The 24,006-nt window shown below is 40.1% G+C and overlaps 1 protein-coding gene across 6 annotated transcripts in view; it reads right to left on the bottom strand.

The window, feature by feature from the left end:
- mlphb (melanophilin b) overlaps positions 1–24,006 on the bottom strand; it is a 110,969-nt gene that overhangs the window by 26,022 nt on the left and 60,941 nt on the right. For all 6 annotated transcript variants that reach the window (XM_042494409.2, XM_042494408.2, XM_042494411.2 and 3 more), the window contains 3 exons: positions 8,999–9,220; positions 6,274–6,413; positions 2,252–2,293 (listed from right to left, as the gene is read on the bottom strand). In XM_042494409.2, the coding sequence (XP_042350343.1) occupies positions 2,252–2,293; positions 6,274–6,413; positions 8,999–9,220 (404 nt within the window). The remainder of the gene's footprint in view (positions 1–2,251; positions 2,294–6,273; positions 6,414–8,998; positions 9,221–24,006) is intronic.

The raw sequence follows: 24,006 nt of genomic DNA, 5'->3' as shown, positions 1-24,006 counted from the left end.
CAATGCAGTGCACAAATAAAATAAGTTAGCACAAATAAAATAAGTTAACATTTCTCTCTGTGTGCATGCATTTGTGAGCAATAAAAAGTCACATTACAGAGACAGCCACATAACAATTAACCTTTCTTTCTGCAGCAAGATGCAAACTGTACGTTGTGCAGCAATTCCTTTTCAGTACAGCACGAGAAAGTTAGAGCAAGGAACATGTGTATTTTCAGCCTCTCTTTATGAGAGTGTTTATGAGTGAGCTGCATTTCTACATAACAGTTTCCTCTTGAATACAGTGTGTGTGTGAGTGCGTGTGTGTGTGTGTGCGTGTGTGTGTGTGTGTGTGTGTGTGTGTGAGAGAGAGAGAGATAGAGAGAGAGAGTGAGAGAGGGAAGGGAAGGAGAGACTGGCAACAACAAAAGCACAAGAGATGTGTTCAAGAATGAGGTTCCCAGATCAGCCAACAAAGTGATAAAACTTGAAAGCTTTAGCAGAAAAACAACATTACAGAGCAGGTTCACGCACATTATAGTAAACAGTTGTGCACTGTTACTGCACTAATACTGCATCATATCCAACATGAATTGATTTAATGGACATTTGTTACATCACTCAGAAATAGTCTGCAGAAAAAAAGTGCAGATTGACACAAAACACACTAAAAGCACAATTATTATTATCATAACTACTCATACTACTATTTCTAACAATAATAATGATAAAGTAATGGTTATACTTGACACTAACAGTTTTTGTTTGAAACCTTGTTGACTCTCGCTGACTAACACTTCCCTGGCTCTGCTCCTCTACTCTCGATATGCCAATGTGAATAAACGCCAGGCCAGCCTTAACTGTGCCAGCCTCACCAGAACCTTTTGGTGTGCTCCCAAACCACTGTACCCACTGTACGAGACATTCAAAACTACCAGGCTTACATGGATCACTCTAATAGCAAATGATAAAATGCAATACTCACACTAACTTTCAAATTAGCCTTTTTTACACCATCATTCGGTTTATTTAAGTCACCATCATTAATACTAGGACTAACCTGTATTGCAAGAGCATACTGGTAATTAAACATTCATGTGATTCCAGAATGGATGTAAGGAAGACCACACACATGGCTGGATTAAGTCTCTACTAGGCTGCGGGGAGAAAGAATTGTTGGGCTCAAATTGATCCCTATTTGTGGTCATTTGGTGAAATGTATCTAGGAATATAAACAGCTCTTTACCATGACAACAAAGCAATTAACAATACAAGGCTCACCTCTTAAGTTCCCAAACAAATGTGCAGGTTACCAAACAAACCAGCCAGCACATATATATTTGACTGAGGGGTAGCCCAGCCTTGAACACACAGATTCGCCAAAAATGAATCTAAAATGTCTTAGTCAGTGCACAAATAGACAAGGATTTGCCACATAACGAGACCATTAGTCCAAGTCCTCCATTTGGGGTCAGACTTTTGTTACCATACAGTTTATGGTCACTTTACATCTTTTATTTTTTTTTAGACATGCTAGTAACATGGCCCTAAAGATGACAAAATCAGCTGGTCAGTCGGTCCATCACTTTGGCCATGAGAAATATCTTTCGCCATTGGATGAATAATGATGACATTTTAAAGGTCTCCAGAGGATGAACCCTGATGCCTCAGCTCCTCTGACTTTTCAGCTCACGCAGTCAGAGTTTAAAAATTGTCTAATACTTTGGTTTATGACCAAATAGGTTAACCTGAGAAACTAATAAAACACATTGACATCGACCTCAACTGCACTTTGTGTTAAGTGCTACTTAGCGAATGTTAGCATGCTAACACTCAATTGTAAGATGGTGACCATGGAAACCATTAAACCTGAAGTACTGATGGCCTGCTCCAACTGAACTAGGAAGTCAGAATTTACGAGTTCCCAGTCCGAAATTTCAACTAAAACGCCCTCTGAACCCAAATTTCTGGATTTAAAAAGGTGTTGGAACCTCACCAACCCTCACCTCATAATCCAAGATTGCTGCTCCCAACAGAAGTGACAGATTAAGAAATACACTGTTTATTGGCACTCATGTCTTCTTTGTGTCTCATTAAACAGACTAATTTACTCTTAGTAAATAAGTCACTTAAACTTATTGGGTAAGGTATGGTAAAAATGACCAAACTGCTGAATAAAAGGGAATGGATAAAGTATATTTAAGAGATATCTGTCAACAGTGTCTGTCCATTCCTTCTGATGAAGATCAAGCCTTCAGTTCAGTGTACTTACTGTGGACCTCTGGTATGCTCTGTGTATCATATTCATGAGGCTCTGGAAAACAGAACAGATAAAAGAAGACACCAATCAATTAATTGCATCATATTACAATCTAGAATAAAAATGAATGAGGTTGGGTTTGCAATTTTGCCACTCAATTGTTGAGCAAATTGGGATAATTTAGGTAGTCCTAACTTTCCACATAAAATGATAATCAGAAGCAGGAGCAGCAGTGGTGCTGTTAAACTGAGGAGCCGAGGTCAGCCAACTAATTCAGTTAAAACTCCTTTTTATGGAGCATATGTGAACAAAGACTCCGTTGTAAGCACAAGTGTTACATCTCCCCATGTGCACAAAGTTACTGTAGAGACGCAGAGGACGACACCCTCTGAGCTTTGCGGGCCCAACGGACCACAGCAGCATACATACAGTACGAAGACAGCAAAAGAATGTGTGTGCTGGAGCGTACAGTCATGCATGTTGAATGTGAGCCACGTGGTCACATGAATGTCTACATGTGATGAATTGCCAGGCATTTTTTAGGCTTAATGCATCTGTTAACATGCATATTTATGGCAGTGTTTCATAAAAACAGCTTGCATCTGTGCACACTCTGCAAGCTGGATTCCTCACAAATACATGACAAACGAAAGTTTTGTTCTCCCTCCCTCTTTCTGTCTCTTTCCCTGTCCGCCTCTCTGCTCCTGGTCGGCGGAGCTCTGCAGGACTGAATCCTTCAACTCCAGGCACAGAATGGGAGACATGTGACTGGATGATCACAAGGCCCGCTGGGCTAAGCCAGCAAACCAACTCGTTCTGTATCCTGTCCCAAAATCCTCCAGGGTGACTCAGCGTAAGCAGTACCAGGAGTCCCGGCTCTCGCTCATAAGTCATTGATGTCCTGATGCTATGATCTCACTTGGAGACCTGCTGTGTATAATAAATGCTAAAAGCTGATATACAGTGTGCTTCAAGGGCACTTGCTTTATATGCTATGAGTTTGGCCAGAGGATATTGGCAATGCCGCCTGAGCGACTTCAAAAAGAGAGCAAAAAGTGCCGGAAAGGTTTGGCTGCAGCCCCATGCCGTCACTGCATCACATTTTAAACACAAGCTGCAAACATAAACACGGCTTTTCACCACATGAGCAACTCTGTAATGTCTCAAGACAGCTATTGTATATGTCCCAAGAGGCTGAGCTTTTAATGGCACTGGTCAGTTAAGGACAAAAACCCGACATTGTGGGACCTGGCCTGAGCTGTAACCAGGCCTGTTAACAGCGCTCTGCACAGCTGTGAGGAGCCAGAGCCGGAAAAACAGGAAAAGATGGAAGAGATTAAATCCCTGTGACAGATCTGGCAGACTGGTGATGACGGCTTACTATCTGAAAAAAACAAGAGGAAATTTAATTCTTGTGACTCAGTGTCACAAAAATGAAGAGTCACACAAACAGGTGAGCGACAAATTAAAAAAATACAGCAACATTAAGCGTCTTAGGAAGATGTTACTGGTAAGATGAACACTATTCTTTCTAATTATATTTTCTAATTTAATGTTTTTATCATAGTGATGAGCACTGTCTGATCTCTTATATATGTTCCATGGGGTTTCGAATTGCTAATATCGAAGGCATTCTGTTAAATGATATCTGTGCCACTTGAATTAACTTGAAGACCCTGCATTTTGTTGTTCACTGGGATAATATAAGCTTCAACAACTGACACATCCCACAGATGTGATGCACTTGTCATGGTGATGTTTTACCAATTATCAGATGCTGGAGTGTGATTCAGTAGACTAATACACATTCTCCATGCAGTTACAGCACAGTGTGCAGCTGCTGAAGCTTTTCATTTATTGGGGATTTCTTATTGTAAGCTCAAGTTGCCCTTCCGGCGGTGTCCTGCTACTCAACTTTTGACCTACAGCACCACCAAAGGGGTGGTAAAAAAGTTTGTGGAGCTGATGGAAATTTTTGTTATGGTTGCTTCTTCAAAGTCACCCTGACCTGAGACCTGACATTGTAATACATCTGTAACCTTTTATGTTTCGCATTTATACAGACATTCCTGCTTGACAGCTGCCCAGGATAACTATGGATTGACTGTTGAGCAGTGAGGAGCTACAGGCAGCTCACTGCTTTGCTAAAAAGCCACAGTAGGCAGGTTCTCATTACAGATTTCTGCAAAAAATAAGTGATATTTTTGAAATGTCAATAAAGCACAATTGCAGGATGACTGCATTTCCATCGAATCATGTTATGCTACTCCTCCTCCAGTAAACAGGACTAACCTACGATTATAATGCAGCAACGGGAGATATTTCTAGTCCACTCAGCTCATAGAACCCTTTGACTCAGCTAAGCCAGAAAGCTAACACTATGTCAGTTAGATTTTTTTTTTTTGGCTTTTGTCTTTATTACACAGGACAGCTCAAACATGAAAGGTCGAGAGAGAGTGGGAGAATGACATGCAGCAAAGGGCCACAGGTCAGAGTTGATACAGCCTCTGTACATGGGGTGCCCACTGTACTAGGTGAGCTACCAAGTGCCCCGAAAGAAAAGTAAGAATAAATTGACAAGATGTGTAACAAGAGGACTTGCAAGCTATTGATCCATGTAATTGTCCCAGAAGCATTATCAAGATTTTCACGAACAAACAATACATCATGTGTAACGTTTACTGTCAGACTGAACAGTGAATGGGATGTAAAATGATTGTTTCAATTCAGAGGGGCAGTGTATTTCCTGGAGCGTATGGTGTCCATCCTGTAGTATTCAGAGGACAAGGCACTGAAGGACAATACTAAGTGTAACAGAGTTGGACTCCGTCCCTTACTCATATTATGGTTTTCTATTAGGAAAAAGTACCTGGTACCTGGAACCATCTTTTTAGTACCCGCTGTCCTGGAATTCCAAAAAGAGCCAACTGGATACTAAGAGGTACTAAAAAGTGATGTGGACACACTGCAGACCACTGATTAGTCAGAAAGAAACGTCACTGCATCATCAATGCACGGCACGCACGGAATGCAGCTAAGCTATTGTAGTGGCCCCATTTTTGTAGCATTATTTTCTTTCCCAAAATGGCAACCAGAGAGATCATGCCATGGTTGCTTGAGGAGATGCAAATGTTCCTCATCTTGCTGGCCAACAAGCGTATCCAGTGAGTGGAAGTCTGTGTATATGCAGTTCGAATTCCCCGAAAGCCTCCCTTTGAGATGTTCCAGGGAAGCTGTAGAAAATTGTTCACCTTTGTGTTACAGATTATATATTTTCTGCACATACAGGTTTCTGAAATAATAAAAAGTATAGAAGAAATATGTCAGTATTGTGTGTTTATTCGCTCACTACATTCCATTTCCGAATATCTGTCTCCACTATTTAACTTCCGTGTTTATTCCAGCTGCGGCCATCTGTGCACAAAGTGGTGCTGCATTTAACTTCCTACATTTAGGTAGTCACCTGAAGTCCTCATCATCCGACAGAAGGGACACAGAGAGAGACAGTAAATGTTACCGGCGGGTATTCACACTAACCCTTTATGCATGTGACATGTTTTAGTAGTGGTGCGCATCGGAAAATGGGGGTCTGTGCTCTGTGTAATTTGAACCCTGCTCGTATGTGTGTCGCGTTGAAACTGACATCACGGCAGTGTGCCATGGTGTCACTATGACGACCAGCTACACTAGAGGCTACACTAAAGCTGTACCATCTTCTAATGGAAAATGACCCCCAGAAAAGTACCCGATACCAAAGGTGAGTAGAGTAGAGCTGGAACCATGTAGTGGAAAAGCTCCATTAGATAGAACGGTGAACAGTTAGTGTCACAAGAACTACATAGTGGGTGTCCATTATGAGTCTAACGGACACACTCTGAAAACATTCCAGGCTCAAGTATTAAATTCTCTTCACACAGCAGGCGGTGTGATGGGAAACCCCCGAACCCTTAAAAAAAACAGTTCAGTAACACATCCTCACATTCAGTTTCTGCACAGAAAACCACCCACAAAGGCATCTTGATAATAAAACTCACCTTCAAGGTCATTCTGAGAGTCACTGGGTTCTCCGCCCAACCTTTTGAAAAGGGATCGCATCACCTTGGCACTGCCGAACCGCTTAAAGCGGGCACGAACATTTTCGTGGTACCACTCCAAAGTACCAATCTTGAGGATCCTGTTAAGTAAAATGGAATCAGTCAGCCAGTCACTCATTCAGTCAGACTTTATTTGTATAGCACTTTTCATACAAGCAAACTATACCAGTAAGTGCTTCATACAATAAAACCAGAAGCCCCCCCTCCACAACCACATGCATGCAAGTACAAAAGCACATGGATTAAAAAAAATAAATAAAAATAAATGATAACAAATAATAATAATAATAATAATAATAATAATAAATAAATGATAAAATTACTCTAAATAGTAGATAATGGGTGAATAAAAAGATAACAGTACAGAGTATAACAATAGATAAAAATATGAAAATAATGAAAATGATATTACTTCTAGTAAAATCAACTAAATGTACAAATAAATAGTCAATAAATAAATAAATAAATAAACAGGTAAAGTTAAATTGAAAGCCAGACCAAATAGGTATGTCTTGAGTTTGCTTTTTAAAAAATCACCCCCTCTGCAGCTCTCAGGTCAGGAGGAGACACAATTGGTACTAATGGCTTGACGCACAGAAAGCAGGGTATTAATTACGTGGTAATACAAACATACCAACAACAGGCACTAAATATGCCTCTTTTGTCACACAAAGCAAGAGCGAAACATTATTGACTGCAATGGTGAGTGCAGGTTTAAGCATGAGATGCATAGCAGGATATTTTCCAGACACTGGCTGAGTTCAGTGAGAGGGCTTTGCAGTGCTCAGCCATCTGAGCAAACAAAACTATAATGGTCACATATGGAGCTGGAACAAGCTGGCTCTATTAAATTCTGGTTCCAACACTCATAACTTATACACTGCATATTAAACAAATATTCAGACCTCAGTTGAGCTGCCAAGTCAAATTTAAGTGTTTGTCCATTAGCTGCTGAGAAGCTTATGAATGTATTGATTAAGTGCTTTCTCACATCACTGAGTTTGCTGTGGAACTATGTTAAAGTTGAGCTTTAAAGCAAAGCCCCAGAGACTTTTGACTTGGCCTGTGTTTTGCTTTTCTTTTATAACTGACGATTATCAAAAGTCCATCAATAGCTTTATGTCAGACCCCCAGTGTGCAATGGATGTGGACGAACTCCCAAACAGCATGGTCTCAGAGCTCAGAACTTATTTTAGGTGTGCAGCTATCCAGTAGTGTAATCATGAGCCAGAAAACCCCTAAATTCCACTGCTGTGGTATAACATTCAGTGTACTCGTAGTTTGAAAACTGGAGTTAGCATAACATAATAGCATAAATAACAGTAATAGCATAGTTGCATAATTAAAGGCAGGTCAGCAGAGATAACCTGTGAAGCTCTAAAACCAAAGCTGAGGCACCATTACAACTGTGAAAAACCACAGAGGCATGATTATGAATTCATGCATGTCTCAACATACAGTGAATATCAGCTGACGTATTCACAATGAATAGAATGTGGTTGCTAATGCTACTGTAAATCCAAAAACCATCTGGCACATTGCCAAAGGCCCCACCTCAAGGTTAGATAAAAGAAGATATTGCACTGATGAAATAACAACGTAAACATGCTAATTAATTTTTTGTCTGAATATGACTCTGCCTCTGAGGATGCAAATAATTGCACTGTAACTTTTTGCTATTCGTGCTGATCTTTGTAAATTGGACTGTTTCTGCAATAAGGCAAAAGCTAAAGGAAAGGAGCCGACTGTGCCAAATGTGGAATTTAACGGTTCCATATTTAGCCTTTCTTTCAGGTGCATACTTGAATTTTGGGTTTCTACTGGAACAATTTCACATGCTTTAATGATCAAAAAATGCAATACATTCTCATTCTTACTCTGTGTTTGAAGTGCTCTGTTTTAACACCTGTCTCTTTCAGGCTCCCGCCTGACAAAGCCCAGTTTACTCTGATTGGTCATTGATTCCAGGTCTTCCATATATGCGCTCTTGGGGTCTCTGCACCTTCACAGCAGCCAGAGGAGCTTCTCTGCAGTGCCACTTTTTAAATCCTTATTGACTTGACTTGAATTGCATTGCTACCCTTGGGTCCATGGTTACTTCCTGTCAGCTGATACCATTAATGTACACTGTAAATCATTCCAACAGGAAATAAAAAGGGACTCAATTACAATGTATGTTTTAAGTATGAATTGCTCTTTATAGTAAAGTCGTGACATCACAACTTCACAGATGCCCTGACAGCTGGTTTAAAGGCTCAGTTTTATTGTTTCCACAGACACATTTCTCTGTTGACTAAGCATTTTGATACTTATATATATATATATATATATATATATATATATATAGCACCTATTTCTGCTTTATAAAAAAATGATATGGAAATCTGTAGGGCTGGAACCAAAAATTCAGCTATTTGAGAATTTGTAAATTGGGTAGATATTCAGTTTTTATTTAGGTATTTGAGAATGTTTTTGTTGTTGCAGAGATGAGTGCCATTTCTGTGGTTGTGATACTGCTGCAGCGCCTGTCACGCACACAGTGACAGGAATGATCATTTTACCCAACAGTTAATAACGGCTTTATTGACTCAGTCAGGCTGTTGCGGTGTCATAAAGATCCCGAGCCCAGAAAATGGCTAAAAAAAGAAAAAAAGTAATTTCCTACCTGGCCATGCGACAGGGATTGCACACCCAGCCATGCTCCTTCTTGTTGTAGAGACTGCAGGACTTGCAGATGTAGAGCTGGCAGTCCAGACACTGGCGCTTGCTGTTGATCAGAAACTTGAAGGGCTGCAGACATCGAATGCAGTACGACTCGGTCAGGCTAGTCTGGTTGCCCAGTAACTCTCTCTTGGTGTCTTCTTTTTCAATCTTGGTCTTTAGCTCCCTAAAAAAGACAAAACCAGACTGTTCACTACAGTCAAAGAGATTTGTTTGTCTCTATAAGAGAAATGACTTCATTCACTGAGTCACAGGTTAATGTATTGTAGTTAGTTTGCAGAACTCAGAAAACAACATTTTGCCTGAGGACAGAGGTGGCACCAAGTCACCTTTTTGCAATCCACAATTAACTCCAGTCCTAAGTCCAAAACTTTGAATTTCAAGTCCCCAAAAAGTTACAATGCACTCTTCACCAAATGCAATGTAATTTCATCATCAGATAATTAATGTTAGCTGCGCATTAGCTCGCTATGTTAATAATAGCCTCAACTTTGCATTCTTTGTGCAAATAAATGTCAGAGGAACTGATGGAAATGCTATATCTACATCTGTAATTTTCAACCTGCACATTTTGCTTTTGCATTTTTTTTTTTTTTTGGTAAACCGCAGTGTAGTTATTTTAGGTGAAGTAAATTATCTTTACTATCAGTCTTTTTCTCTCATCAACAGCTTGACTGGATACTGTTGGATTGTTTCAAACAAAGGTGATTAAAGGAGATTAAATGTTGACTTGCTGGGAATGAATAGGGTTATGTTAGTTGATTCAAGAAATAAGGGGGAATTGATTGATTTGTTTCACGCTTTTTCAATACTATACCTTTAATCTATAGACTTGAGGGAAAGTATTAAGCTTTTTCAAGCCAAAAGGCACAAGTCCAAGTGAAGTCATCAAGTTTGTGACTCTTGACTTGACACCAAACCATATGAATCGAGTCCCATTCTTTGCCTTAGACTTTCTAGGACTTGTTGCATTGTAAAATAAGAAAAATTATGTTTGAACTTAAAAAAGTTGGGTTGCCTTATTTTTTTTTTAAAGATAGCTGAATTTGAGAAGACAAGTTGAATCATTACAAAATTACCTCATTTTGACTTATACATTTCAATCAATTGAAAAATCCAAACTTTTTAAAAAGTTCAAACAAATACTTTTCGTTATGTTACACTTTACATTCTATTTTTTACACTGTGCACTTACATGGCTTCATTGTGTCAGTGTCTCCATCTGGTTAATTGGCAGGTTAAACAAAGACTGATAATTGTTTGCAAATGGACTTTGACCAAGGTCTGTATTTGACATTGAAGCAGTGATGATTACTGCTAACTTATATCTTGTATAGTAAGTGAAACACTTCCAATGCTGCTCTATTTTGACTGAAATAAGTGCTATGTAATCTTTTTGAAAGTCCATTTTGGGACTAATTGTTTTGGAAAATGAGACTGGCTTGAAACAAGGTTTGCATGCTGTTTATGATTAAACTCAGCCAAATTTGGTACCATCCTGCTTTTATGAAGACCAAAACATTTTATCTGGCAACCAGCAGTAACTGAGGAGGCCACACAGAAACACTGAGCAGATGGAGAACCTGTTTGCCAAGACACAGTTCTGCCACGTATCTCCCTGCAAAATAACAAATGGTTTATACATTTCTGTTTATGTATGGGTACATATTATATGGCAGCTTCAGAGCTGCTGGTAGATGTGTTTTTTTCAGTTTTGGATAGAACCAGGTTGGCTGTTTCCCCCCTGAGTGCAGCATTTATGCTAAGCTAAGCTAACCATATCCTACAGCACTCGTGTCAGTCACAGAAACAAAGCCAAAAAGCACATTTCCACACAGTTTGAGCTAAATTCATTAAAAGGTAGATTTCTAACTGCTTACTCATTATATTTTTACAGTTAAAAAAACAAACCATACAGCCTACCGTTTTATTATACAGAGATTTTGAGTCAGAATACTGGCTGACAGTTAGGAGTGAAGAGATCGGCACATGGACCACTTGATTTTGGCAACTTTGTGTCAACATTATGTCAGCCATGTTACATGGGAAAAGACAGTAAAAAAACTGCAAAGCTTCTCCAGGAAACGTTTAGTGCTCCAGTTACAAATAAAACAAAATTATCGACATAGATTAGATCTTGATTTCTGTAAACAGGCAAAATGTTTAACTAAACAAAGTCATGAAAAACATGTTTACAGATCTTTTGAGTGACATGAGCGTGTTAGAATGTTTATTTCCATCCACTACTCAATTTACTGACCCACAGTATGAAGTTATCTGTACATCAGTGTAGCCTGTATGTATATGCCTATTTCTGTCAGTGTCTCCTATCATATTTCTTATTTGACCCCTACCCCGTGATTTTGAGTGGCCCTTTATCCCTTCAGTTACCACGGATAGTGGTTAGATCTTTACGAAATAGATCAGTTTCCCCAAGACCCTAATATGACATCAGTAATCATCAGTGGCGTTTACATAAACAGACACAACTATGAAGACAAAGCACAAGACTTACTCTTACTCTGAAAATTACACCCACCGGAGGGGAAACAATCAGCGCCACAATATGCAACCAAGGGCTGAAACAACAAAATGACTGTAGCGAGCAGTCTGCATGTCAAAGGATTTTTTTAGCCCCTTATGTCTCCCAGAGGGGAAAAGTTACATTAATATTAATTTTAATTTAATGTATATTTAAAAGAGACAAAGCATATTAATGAACATCAGTATAAAATACAAATGTAAATATGCTGGAGTTAGAAGGACTGCTAATTTACATACGTAGTTCCCCGGCAGGTAACAGACAATAGAAATATCAGGAAAGAAAGGAAAGGAGATAAAACAAAATAAAATAAAAAATACAACAATTCATACAGAGGGAAAAAGTGCAGAAACAGTAGCAATGTGGTGCATGGTGCAAAGTGCCTTATCTATGTGCAAGGTGCAAAATTCAACATGTGTTGGTTGGGCGCATTTACCATGTATCACTGGATAAAAGGACAAGGAGCTATATTGCAGATACAGAGCATAAGAAGAATCTGAACTTACTACTGTTGGTCTATCCAACAATTATCCTCCAAACTCGTCATATGTCCCCACTATCAGTTGACATGCATGTCAAAATATAACTCACTAGGCACTCTCCTGCATCAGGTTTGGACATTCTGGGACAGGGTGTCAATCCAGGCTGTTTACATGCATTGTGTTTTTTCAAAAAACACTTCTGTTTCCACACAAAGTGCAGTTTCTTCTTTTTACATGCATAGTCCTTGAAAATAAACTCACAATGTATATAAAGTCCTTAGTTTTAGGGTTTATTTCCTTAAGTTAAGGCAACAAAAACATGAAGTTAGGTTTAGAAACAAACACTTTGGTTTGGCTTAAAATAAGTAGCCTACACATGTTATAATAAATAGATAGATAGTTAGACAGATAGACTGATCAATAGGCAGACAGACAGACAAAAGGTGAGTTTCTATCAACCCGCAAATTGCGCAAACTGAAAATGCAAATATAAAATACACCTAATGGAAACATCTCAATTTTGTAAAAGCTCCCATTTATCGCAAAAAGTTTTTAAGCTTGCATGAGGTGGTATTTTAGGAGATTTAAAAAATGCCTTATTTTTTTAGCTTTTCTAGGTCACATGATGCTATGAATATGCGCTTGAGGTGTTATTGCATCGCAACAACATTGCTCAACAAAAGTTAGGCTGATCATCTGGAAGTTTTGAATCCACAATTTCTCTGAAACACATTTTACAGTCACATTTTTTTTTTTTTTTTACTTATTTCAGGAACATATTAATTTAAAGTAATCATATTAGTCTACAATTTAAAAAACTCTCAGCCTTTAATTTGTTTTCCTCTCTATAAATCAACACTGCTCTTACAGCCATGCTGAGTTAACAGAGGAAAAAAAATGCAGAAAAGTTACTTTCTTCGCAATGTTAATTTCAACAGTGTCTTTTGGGAATAGCTAAAATTGCACTTTGGAAATACTCTGTCTTCAGCTCATAATTGTACATGCATGATGCAATGAGTGCTACAATAACTATGGACAAGTTCTACTGAAAAACTTCAAGAAGCAAAGCAAATTCCCTCTCAAAGGTACCCACATTTCCTCTTCTCTGTGTGACTTGGCGGCTCCTTACATGTGTTATTATGAGTGATTGCCTTGAGTCAGACTATTCTCTTCAAAGTTTGGAGTAAACTGGTGCTGATTGTTGGAAAAGCTACAGCCTTGCTCAGTGCAGTAAGATGCTGACGGTAGTGGAGGGGAAAAATTCAGATAACAAATCCCAAATGTCACACAGCGTGGGTGGAGTCTGGCAAAACACCCACCGAGGATGAAAAGATGCTTATTGTTTATTGAGGCTTTTTTAGGCCATGCTTTTTAAATTATAGCACAGATCATCGGGATAAATTGGATACTTTGTAAAAATCCCATAACCTTTAGCAGATACAGCTGCTGCCGGCCATTAGCAATGTGATTTAAATGTAATATCTGTTAAATCTTCCCTCCTCTGAAATATCAAATCCCACAGATCTGATGGACAAGACGTTCTTCTGTGGCTCAAGATGTGTGCTGTAGGCAACTCCACAGCTGGCCGGCATGGTCAAAATATCAGACAAATGCAAGAGAAGTCTGTGAGTGAAGGTGGTGCCCTCTGCCGAGTTTGTCAGGCACTTTATAATTAATAAAACGAGCTGCAAGGTGGTTTTAATTTCAGGCTTTTCGATCAAGATATGGATGAAAGCTCTGGAATATTTCCAATAAGTGCTAAGATTTTTTGTCCAATCGTGAGGATTTTGGTATCTTAATTTTGCTTGATTACTTGGTCATTGCATTGCACTCAAAAGCACAATGGAATGTAATAACAAGAAAGCAGCATTGATTGATTTTTGGTGACTTGGGGGCAACAGAACAAACTGTCAATGCAACATAGGCTATTATTACCTCATAAAGTTCTTTAAGCCATCGAAATGTTAACAAAAACTTGCCTTCTTAAATATCCACAGGACACTGTATATATATATATATATATATATATATATATATATATGCATACTGATTTCGAGCCAAGTATTTGGCTACCTGATGAATGTAAAGCCAATATTTACTTAAATAATAAATAATATAATAATAATAATACATTTTATTTGTATAGCGCTTTTCAAAATAGTCAAAGACACTTTACAAGTACAGACAAGCAACACATTAAAAGGACTAAAACATAAGTTAAAATCATGAATTAAGATCACACATTAGAAACAGTTCTGAAGAGGTGGGTTTTGAGAAGGGGTTTGAAGTTTGACAAGGTAGAGCAGTCACGGATCTGTTTGGGGAGAGAGTTCCAGAAGGCTCTGTCACAACTGTTTCGGTGCTCGGTGCCGTGTAGTGGGGAGAGGAGGTTGGCATCAGAGGAGCAGAGGCTGCAAGAAGGGATGTGGTGGTGGAGCAGGTCGGAGAAGTAGGAGGGGGCCTGGTTATGGAGGGCTTTGTAGGTGAAGGACTTTGAATTGAATATGTTGGGGGATTGGGAGCCAGAGAAGGTTTTGTAGTACAGGGGTGATGTGGTCATGGGAGCGGGAGTGTGTGAGCAGACGGGTGGCAGAGTTCTAGATGTACTGAAGTTTATTGAGGACTTTGGATGATGAGCCGTAAAGAATGCTATTGCAGTAGTCAATTCTGGATGTTATAAATGCATGGATCAGAGTTTTGGCAGCAGAGAAGGAGAGTGACGGATGGAGACAAGCTATGTTTCTGAGGTGGAATAAGGCTCTTCTGGTGATGTGACTAACATGTTCAAAGAAGAGGTTGCTGTCCAAAATAACTCCAAGGTTGTGGATGTGAGGGGAGGGTGAAAGGGTGGAGTTGTCGATGGGGAGGCGGAAGCTGTGAGTGGTTTTAGTGAGGGATTTGGGGCCGATGATAATCATCTCTGACTTATTGCAGTTTAGCTGAAGGAAGTTGGCTTGCATCTGTGAGTTAATTTCAGTGAGGCAGTTGATCAGAGTGGAGTGGGTTGCAGAAGTGATGGATTTGGTGGAGATGTAGAGCTGGACGTTGTCAACATAGCAGTGGAAGTGGAGGCCACGACGGCGTATGATATTTCCAAGTGGGAGCATGTAGAGGATGAACAAGAGGGGACCAAGCACCGAGCCCTGGGGGACGCCTTGGGATAGAGGAGCAGGGGAGGAGGAGCAGTTGTTGATGTGAATGAACTGCTGTCTGTTGGTGAGATATGACCTTATCCAGGAGAGGGCAGTACCAGTGATGTTGAGGGAGGATTCAAGGTGGGAGAGTGTTTGTTTATGGTGTCAAAAGCTGCCATGAGGTTGAGGAGGAGGAGAATATTGAGGTGGCCGAAGTCTGAGGAGAAGAGGAGGTTGTTGGTGACTTTAAGGAGGGCTGTTTCAGTGCTGTGCTGAGAGCGGAAACTGGATTGAAATGGTTCAAACAGTTTGTTGGAGATGAAGTGGGATTTAAGTTGGGAGGCCACAACATGTGACAGAATTTTAGACAGAAAGGGGAGATTCAAGATGGGAAGCTATTCAGTGTGTCGGTGTTGAGTCCAGGTGTTTTGAGAATGGGGGTGACAGCAGCCAGTTTGAGAGTTTGGGGAACAGAGCCAGAGGTCAGGGAGGAGTTCAGGTTGCTGTAGATAGTGTTAGTTTTTGTTTGAAAGAAGGAGAGGAAGGAGTTGCACTTGTCGACTGTGAAGGAGTTGGAGGAGTTGTTACTGGGTTTAAGAAGTTTGTTGACTGTGGAGAACAGAGCCTTGGGGTTTGTGGAGCCAGAGTGGATGAGGTTTGAGTAGTAGGAGGACCGGGCTGGGGTAAGAGCGTCTTTGTATTGTTGAAGGTAGTCCATGTAGGCTTGAAGATGCACTGTTAAACCGGTTTTCTTGGATAGTCTTTCAAGCTGGGGCTTACGGGATTTCATTTGGTGGAGTTCAGGAGTGTACCAGGAGGCTAAGTGTAAGAATGAGACTGTTTTGGATTTAATGGCGCCAGATGATCGGTAATGGAGCCAGATGATCAAGACAGGAAGAGAGGGTGACATTGTAGTAGTCGACAAGATCAGAGGGATTATCAGACATAGGTGGAAGGGAGGCAGACATTTTGCTGGTGAGACAGGCAGAGAGAGCAGAGGGGAAGAGAGATTTGAGATTTCTGAAGGAGATGTTGCATTTATTTTTTGGGATGGGGATAGGGATATCACTGTCCATGGTGATTGGCAGGTGGTCGGAAATATTGAGGTTGAGGCTGGAGAGCTGGTATAGTGTAATACCAGTAGAGCCGAACAGGTCCAGAATATGACCACGGCTGTGGGCGGGGAAGTTGACATGCTGTGTGGAGTTAAAGCATTGTAGCAGATCCAGAAGGAAATCTAGGTTATGGTTAGTTATAAAGTCATTCAGAATGAGGCTTTTATTGTTGAGTGAGCAAGTGTTGAGCAAAGCCAGTTTCAGGTGATGTTGCCTTGTGATGGGTTGTGAGGACTGAGGAAGGGGACGGAGATTGGACAGATTCACGTGTTGTTTGTTGTGATTAAGGTAATGAGGGAGTTAGCGTGCGACAGGAACACAGGGATGGGATGCAGTTTGGAGACGTGGACAGGCAGGCAGAGATTACACTTGACAGCTAAAGCGAGGTTACCAGGCCAAAGAAGTATGGCAAAGCTGTTCACGGCACGAGGGAACTTCTTGGCAGCTAGTTAGGTGGTAGCTGAATGTTTGTCCACATATAATGCTACAGACTCGCAGAAAACGTGACTGAGTTGTTTGTCGAGTTGTAGAGGCAGGCGGCCTTGTAGAAACATCAGAAGTGTTAAGAATTAAAGGGAGTTCAAAAGCGGAGCGGCAACCAGAGTGCGCCAAGATAAAGACATCATGTCTTTATCTTCACAGGCGGCACATGGACCAGGTTAGTACCTCTCAGAATGGTGGGGGTGAAAAACTGCAGCTGCAGCAAAGTTTGCCCTCAAAGTTGAACTATGTTTGGGGATGGTGTTACCAGTTCCACCACATCAAGAAGACCTGGGCTTTGGATGAGCTTCTTTCTTTCTCGATCTCCAGCCTGATTTATGATGAAGTCTGCAAATGTCATAACATTTTCCTGAGCGCATCTCCGATCAAAAAATCCAGCAAACAAACTGCTCTCTCAGGTGTTAAGAAGGGACAGGAAACCGATTTAAAGTTGACACTTCTGTCTTCTTCCTTTTCTCCTTTTTACTGTTTGTCCCACAAACAGAAGTGTTTTCCATCGACTTTACAGAGTAAAACATCCCCTCTGTCCTACTTAAAATCGCTAACACCGTCGGTGAAACTATACATAAATTACCGCTTTCTTCCTGCGGCTCACTGACAACCGCTACCGTGTCAACAGCTAACTGTTACCGTAGTTGGCCATTTAGCTTGTTAACTCGTTAGCTCGTTAGCTCAATTGATGTTAGCCTTTAAATAAAATTGGTCTTATATAAGACAGAAGTTTAAAATATAATACCACTGAAGGACAGGTTCTCAGTCACATTTTATGTAAATTCAAATGCTACGTCAGACAGGTAAACCTCTCTCTTTTGCTCACTTTTGGTCTACACCAACTTCTAAGAAAACATTGGCGTTCTGAACATCTATCGCTTCTTGGAGTTGCATAACATCACTCAGCAACAACACAGTGATCTCGCATTTTGTTTTATCGACACTCCAAAAATATCGCAAGTTCTGTGCAAATCTGTGATAGAAACCCGCCTATGGTCGTGTATCAATGGTGTCTTATCCGCCTACCCCTGTAGTTGCTCAAACTTCCAGGGAAAGCAGAGGAAACACCAGATGATCATTGAAAATATTACAGTTTCACACAACTTTAATCAGTATCAGTAATCCAGCATTTTTTGAGCAAGCTGACAGCATGGATACGAACAATTCTGGGTTCAAGCTTTTAAGAAAAGCAAAGGAGAAAGGAAATTGATTCTATCTGTTTCACAAGGATTTGCCACACTGTTGAATGTTTCTTTGCAATGACATTTTTTTAAACATTCAGAAAGAGTGCATTGTTTGGAGCTGGGGTTGGCTCTCTATCAGGTACAGAGGCATTTTGGACTCAGCACCTTGACAAAAGAAATGCACATGCTGACAGAGGTAATGTACTCAAAATGTTTATTCAACCTAAAGGATATAAACGCTGTGTTTTAGTGGGAAACATTTATTGTCAACATAACTTTTGTTTGTTTATCAGAAAACTCAGCGGGGCCCTTTAAGGTAAGAACTCATATTTATGGATAGAAACTGCACAGCAGCACTTATGCAATTAGAGGGAACTCATATTTGTCTTAGATAAGATTGTTTTCTCTTTTTCCTTCTTTCATACAAAAAATCTGAAAATCTGGAAAAAATCTTTATGTTATAAATACTTGACATGACTACACACACTTTTAGTTTTGCACAAGCTCAAGATTGTCCTCAAAGTCCTCACTCTTGCTCAGTATTTGATTAAAAGCAGGTACTGCAGAGTTTCTGCTTAACTGGCAAAGCTCAGGAATCCGGGTGCGGCAGCCAGACGTTCACTTACGCACAGACAGCTATGAAGACCAAAGCAGCTGAGTGTTCCCATACATGGTGATCTTCTCACCATGTCTGTTCACACAAATCAAATCCTCCCCGGTTTTAACTCAACTTCCTGTTTCAGATGTCTTAACCGAGTATGAGCTAGTGTGTTTATCTCTGTCTTTAATCCTAACATCATAATGTCATTTCCCCCTCTTTGCCACACTTGTTAAATGCCAATTCTGGTGTTTAACAGGTTACCATATACTTCGTATGGAGAGTTAAAGTGAGAATGTGAGAGAGAGAGAGAGAGAGATAGAAAAGGGGGAACCAGGAACTGGCACAGAAACACACACACAGAGGATAACAGCTAAAACATACTGTTTTACAGAGAAAGACCCAGCAGCTGCACATTAGCTTGTGGTTCAGTTTTCTATAAAGTTTCTTTAGACAATTTTTAAATAGCCTATAAAAATAAAACAATAATGTCATTTAATGAGGAAATGTATTACTTGGATTTGAGTGTAGATAGAGTGATTGATTTTTGCACAAATTTCCATTGTGCTGTTGTGCTGTGTGAAATCCGTCCTCATTTGACTGTGAACCAGCCCAAGCAAACATGACTCAGTTATAAATCTACTGCAGCTTAACTTAATTTAGGTTTCCGTTTCAAAATGAGAGACAGCTTATTTTCCATCTCTATGCAGAAAGCCAATGCCTTTCATTTGGAGTTGTGCTTGTGTTCACTTGATAAATGCATGGTCTATTCTGTGAAAAATATTAGCTCTCTAGCTGCTAAACGCTTCACTATGTTTACCAGCTTTTTTTCGACTTTGTCTGTTGTTTGATGCTGTACAGGGAGCGTTCAGTGGAAGCAATGGTGATGACAGCAGTGTCACTGAACTTAAGCACGTATCGAGGTCTCATACAAGTTTAAAACACCCACAATTATGGCTAAAATTGTGTGTGTTCTAGGAAACGCAATGAAGGGTTGCCAAAGAAAAACAAATGTTATTTGTTTTGAACTAGCGGCAACTTCAGAGGCTAAAAAAGCATCTGCAGTTCATCGAATGGCCACTTGGGATTGTCTCCAAAACAGAGTTAATCCAACACGTTCTTATCCCAACTCTTCAAATATTGCCCCTTTGCAGTGGCCTTCTGCATCTACATATCACGCTCGAGGTATCCCTCTGCATCTGCTCTTAACGTTCCAGGATGCCACTATTGTGACATCAACACAAGCACATGGTGGGATTATGTTGCACATGGCTATGTTTAGGCAACAAAAGCAAACAACCAAAGCCAGAAGGTCATCAAATGCTCATGCTGGCAAGGTTAGTATTTAGAAAAGAAGGCACATGGCAGGGTGTAGAGAAAAGCCCATAATATCGAGGCAGGGAAGCGAGATAGATCCAACAAACCCCAGACTTTCATGCAGAAGTCTGGGGTTTGTTGGATCTATGACCTGCCTCTCCACCCTAGGGCTCACTATATAACATCATAGCATTTCAACCTGATGCTGTCCTGCCACAAATCATGCAGACACCACAGGTTCTGTCTGGCTGCGTTTTCAAGTGACACCACTTGTCAACAAATTATGCAGAGATGGCAGGTGCCTCCAGTCAGCTGTCGGTGTATAATAACATCGCAATAGGCTCTGTCCGGCTGCGCTCTTAACCGACACCATCAAGCAGTGTTTCATGTGGACGCTTAAGGTTGCGAAAAGGCTTTTGGCTTTGGGATCTTAAAAGCACCCAAAAGCACTGTCAAAGCAGCGGTATTTGACGACTTTGGAATGAGAATGGGCTGAGTCAATCTCCATAGACCTCCTTGTTAAAATGCCAAACTTTACATGTAAATAAACATGTTTACAGCCTAGAACAAAAAACGATTTTGGTTTCTATAGTTAATTTCAACTTTCATGACAACTGTATTGGGGTAAACTGTTATAATGTTATATACAGCCAAAATGCCAAACTTGTCACATTCAAACTTAAGTCCATGAAAAAATGAGTGAGGTCATTGTAGCTACATTCATTTTTTATATGTCATCAAACATCTCCTCCACCTCCCGATTAAAAAGTCAGCTTATATATTACGCCACTTTGCAAATGTTGATGTGATGTGTATGAAACATGTAAATATATCATAGTCGTGGTTTGCAGATATGTGTGATTTTGCAAACAGTGCCCTCTAATGACTGTTGAATATAGTTACTTTAAAGATGTATTAATGAGATGATTTTTTTGTCCACCTGGGGGCAGCAGAGCAAGCTAAAAGCACAACTTTAACATATTATTGCCTTACAATTATGACAAACATATTCAATTTTGTTACTATGAGCAAGCCCCTTCACATTACAGCCATTTGTTTCATTGTAAATAGTAGGATACTTGAAAGTGCAGCTTTGAAGTTCAGTATTTTAGCCCCATTAGGAAGCAGTTAGAAAGTCCTGCTGTGAATGCATCATAGATTTGCTACCACTATGACTATGCATCATGTGAAATCATTTGAGGATTTGTAAAACCTTATAGCAAAAATATTTCCCAAAAGAATTTTTTTAAAAATTCAGACCTATAAGTAATAGTAGAGGGTTTTTTTTCCTCCACAAAACATGCTTAACAATTAAAAGTGTAAGACTTGTGTTAAGTAGCTTCTGGTATTTTGGTGGACTTGGTAAAGCAAAACAAAGTCTAAATTACTGCCAAAAAAAGCTATTTCCCTTTATAATCCCATATGTGTGATTTAACAAGATTCAGGCGTGACAGTTTTATATGTAAACCACATGAAGATCTGTGCCTATTTATAGTTTGCAAAGGCCATGGATGAAAACAACAGTTGCCTCAGCAGCAAACAACGGTTTGTTCGAATGGAAAACAAACAGCTAAAGAAGAACCTTGGCAGCCATCACAACTGGAGTGGTTAAATTGAAGAAAGACACTGTTGTTCAGTATTTGTGAAGATAAAAAAAGCACTATTAAAGAAAGGCCAACTCAATGGCCTGCCTCTAGAGAGGTGAACCTTCAAATGCACACTTACTAAAAAAGCTGGCCTTTACAACCAAAGTCTGACTCTGTCCATCCATTCCTTTGGAGAATGCAGGCCTGAGGAGAAGGTTTTTGGACAGTCTTTTATCATGCACATGCAGACACATAAAAGCACTTCATTTAACAGAGAATGGAAAAAAAAGGAAATACAGGAAATCTGAATGAATGAAATCAAAAAGTGGCTCAAAGTCTGGAAAATTTTAAAGTGGCTCAGATAAGCCACAATGAGAACTGTAACCTCAAGCGTTTTAGTCTCGGACATCATAACACTGCATGAATAGGCAGGAAATCTATTTATCTTCAATAGCTATATCAGAAAAACAGGTTTTATAAGTAACAAAAATCATCCATGTTTGAATCACACTAAAGATGTGTCAGATCAAGATATTCCTCAGTTTTACCTATTATACTGAAGGCCCTACACACCCACACAGGGGTTTTCAATGACTCTGGAGGATTAGACTTCCAGTCCAGGGGAAGTTGGATGGAGCTGTTTGGAAACTGTGATGTCACCAAACTTTCTACTGAGGAGATGTCAATCCAGAGCTGTTTTTACACACGTACACAGTCCCTAAATGATCTCGGGGTCCAGGCAAATGCTTCAATTGAAAGGACGAGTAGTTCCTGCATTATCACGAAAGCTTGACATTCTGTCTTGTAGAGGAGCCTTGTGTCCAAATCTCACGTTAATGCCTTAACAAGAAAACTGATGTCATGTGTTTAATCAAACTAAATGACACTCAGGAAACTTGGACAGGTATTCCAGGGAAAATATAATGAAACTGCCATGTGTAATCTTGGGGGCAGTTGATATTTGAACGGATTCAATAGGATCCCAAAGCTGAAAGTTTTTGCCTCAGGGTCTTGTTACTGATTAATCATGTCCTGACTATATAAACTTAAGAGGTATACAAAGAAAAACAGTTGAGAAATACACAAAGCAGGTGTAAATCTTGCTTTAAAAATGTGCTGCTGACTGTTTTCTTCATTTTGTGGACTTTCCTTTCTATCCTAAAGGACTGCTGCTACTGCTGCTGTGCAGAGGTCATCCCACATCCAAGGATGGAAGGAAATTCCCTCTAAACCCCCTCCTCCCACAGCCTGATATCTAAACCACCCATCAGTCACCACTGCCAAGGAGACATGTGAGCAGTAGCTCAGTGAGTCAGGAGCAAATGACAGAATCATCTGTTGGAGATGTACAGCTCAACAAAGTTAGCCCAGCCTTCAGGAATAGATGCAGTATGTCATTTCCACTAAGAGAAAATCGAATCAGCCAGATAACCACTTACACAGTATAACAGGCTTTGAGGACAGGACATGTGATCACTGTCTCACCTGACATGACAGTGTCCCGTCTTTTATAGGCTGGCATGATAAAATGACATGAAGTGCAGCGTACCACCATGCCATACAAATACTGGACAATGTCTCCATTCACATGGCCCTCCATTCACATTGCCTTATAAAGAACTAAAGCACCTACTTCGTAACTTTTGAAAGAAAAAGAAATCTGTTGTTTTTGTCTTACTTACAAACAAAAACTTAACTTCACATACATTAAAACATCATTTTGAGTAAACACAGTCAGGTTTTCCTTCCTTTTCCCAGCCTTGGGCTGTGAAGATCAGTGGTTAACAGTAGCCACAGGTAATCCCATTGTTATGACCACAGTGGCTGCTGTTCAACAGCAGTTACAATACATAGTCTTGCTATGTAGTCTAGTGACTTAGACTTCTGGTTGAAAATTTCAAGCTGAAGTCGGTTTTGTTGTGCCTGTAACCACACCCAACAATTATGAAGTTCTGGCATGCAACTACCAATGCCAGGATGTCAACCAAAGCATGTAATGGGATTATGCTTCAAAAGTGGTGTTAAGGCAACAAAAGAACATGGTAACCAATGCGCGGATGTCAACAAAAGTGCATGGTTAGGATTATGCAACCAAGGCACGGATGGTTAGGTTTGGGCAAAAAAGGCACATGGTTAAATGGGAAAAAAAACACCCCATCACATTCAAATTGCAAGAAAACACTGACCACCTGTGTGAAAGTACAGGGCTTGTCAAACCCACCTATAGGGACCTGCATGCTCCTTATATCACATCTTTACTAACGGTGTTTGAACCTGATGCCATCAAGCCGTGTATCATACAAATAAGACAAAAAACAAGCTCTGTCCGGCCGTGATCTCAACAGACGCTGACTGTTCACGTATAATGCTGCCGTGGCAGGTTCCATCCAGCAGCTAACCATATAACTGCGGCCAGCTCTGTCTGGCTTTCTTCTCAGCTGTCACTGTTGAGTGGCATATCATACAGCCATGAAAGGTGGCTTTTGGCATCAGGATCTTACG

This window comes from Plectropomus leopardus, chromosome 10, assembly GCF_026936395.1.
Source record: "Plectropomus leopardus strain MGB_pleo_1.0 chromosome 10, ASM2693639v1, whole genome shotgun sequence".
Lineage (NCBI taxonomy): Eukaryota > Metazoa > Chordata > Actinopteri > Perciformes > Serranidae > Plectropomus > Plectropomus leopardus.
This window is presented reverse-complemented; position numbering and strand designations above follow the sequence as displayed.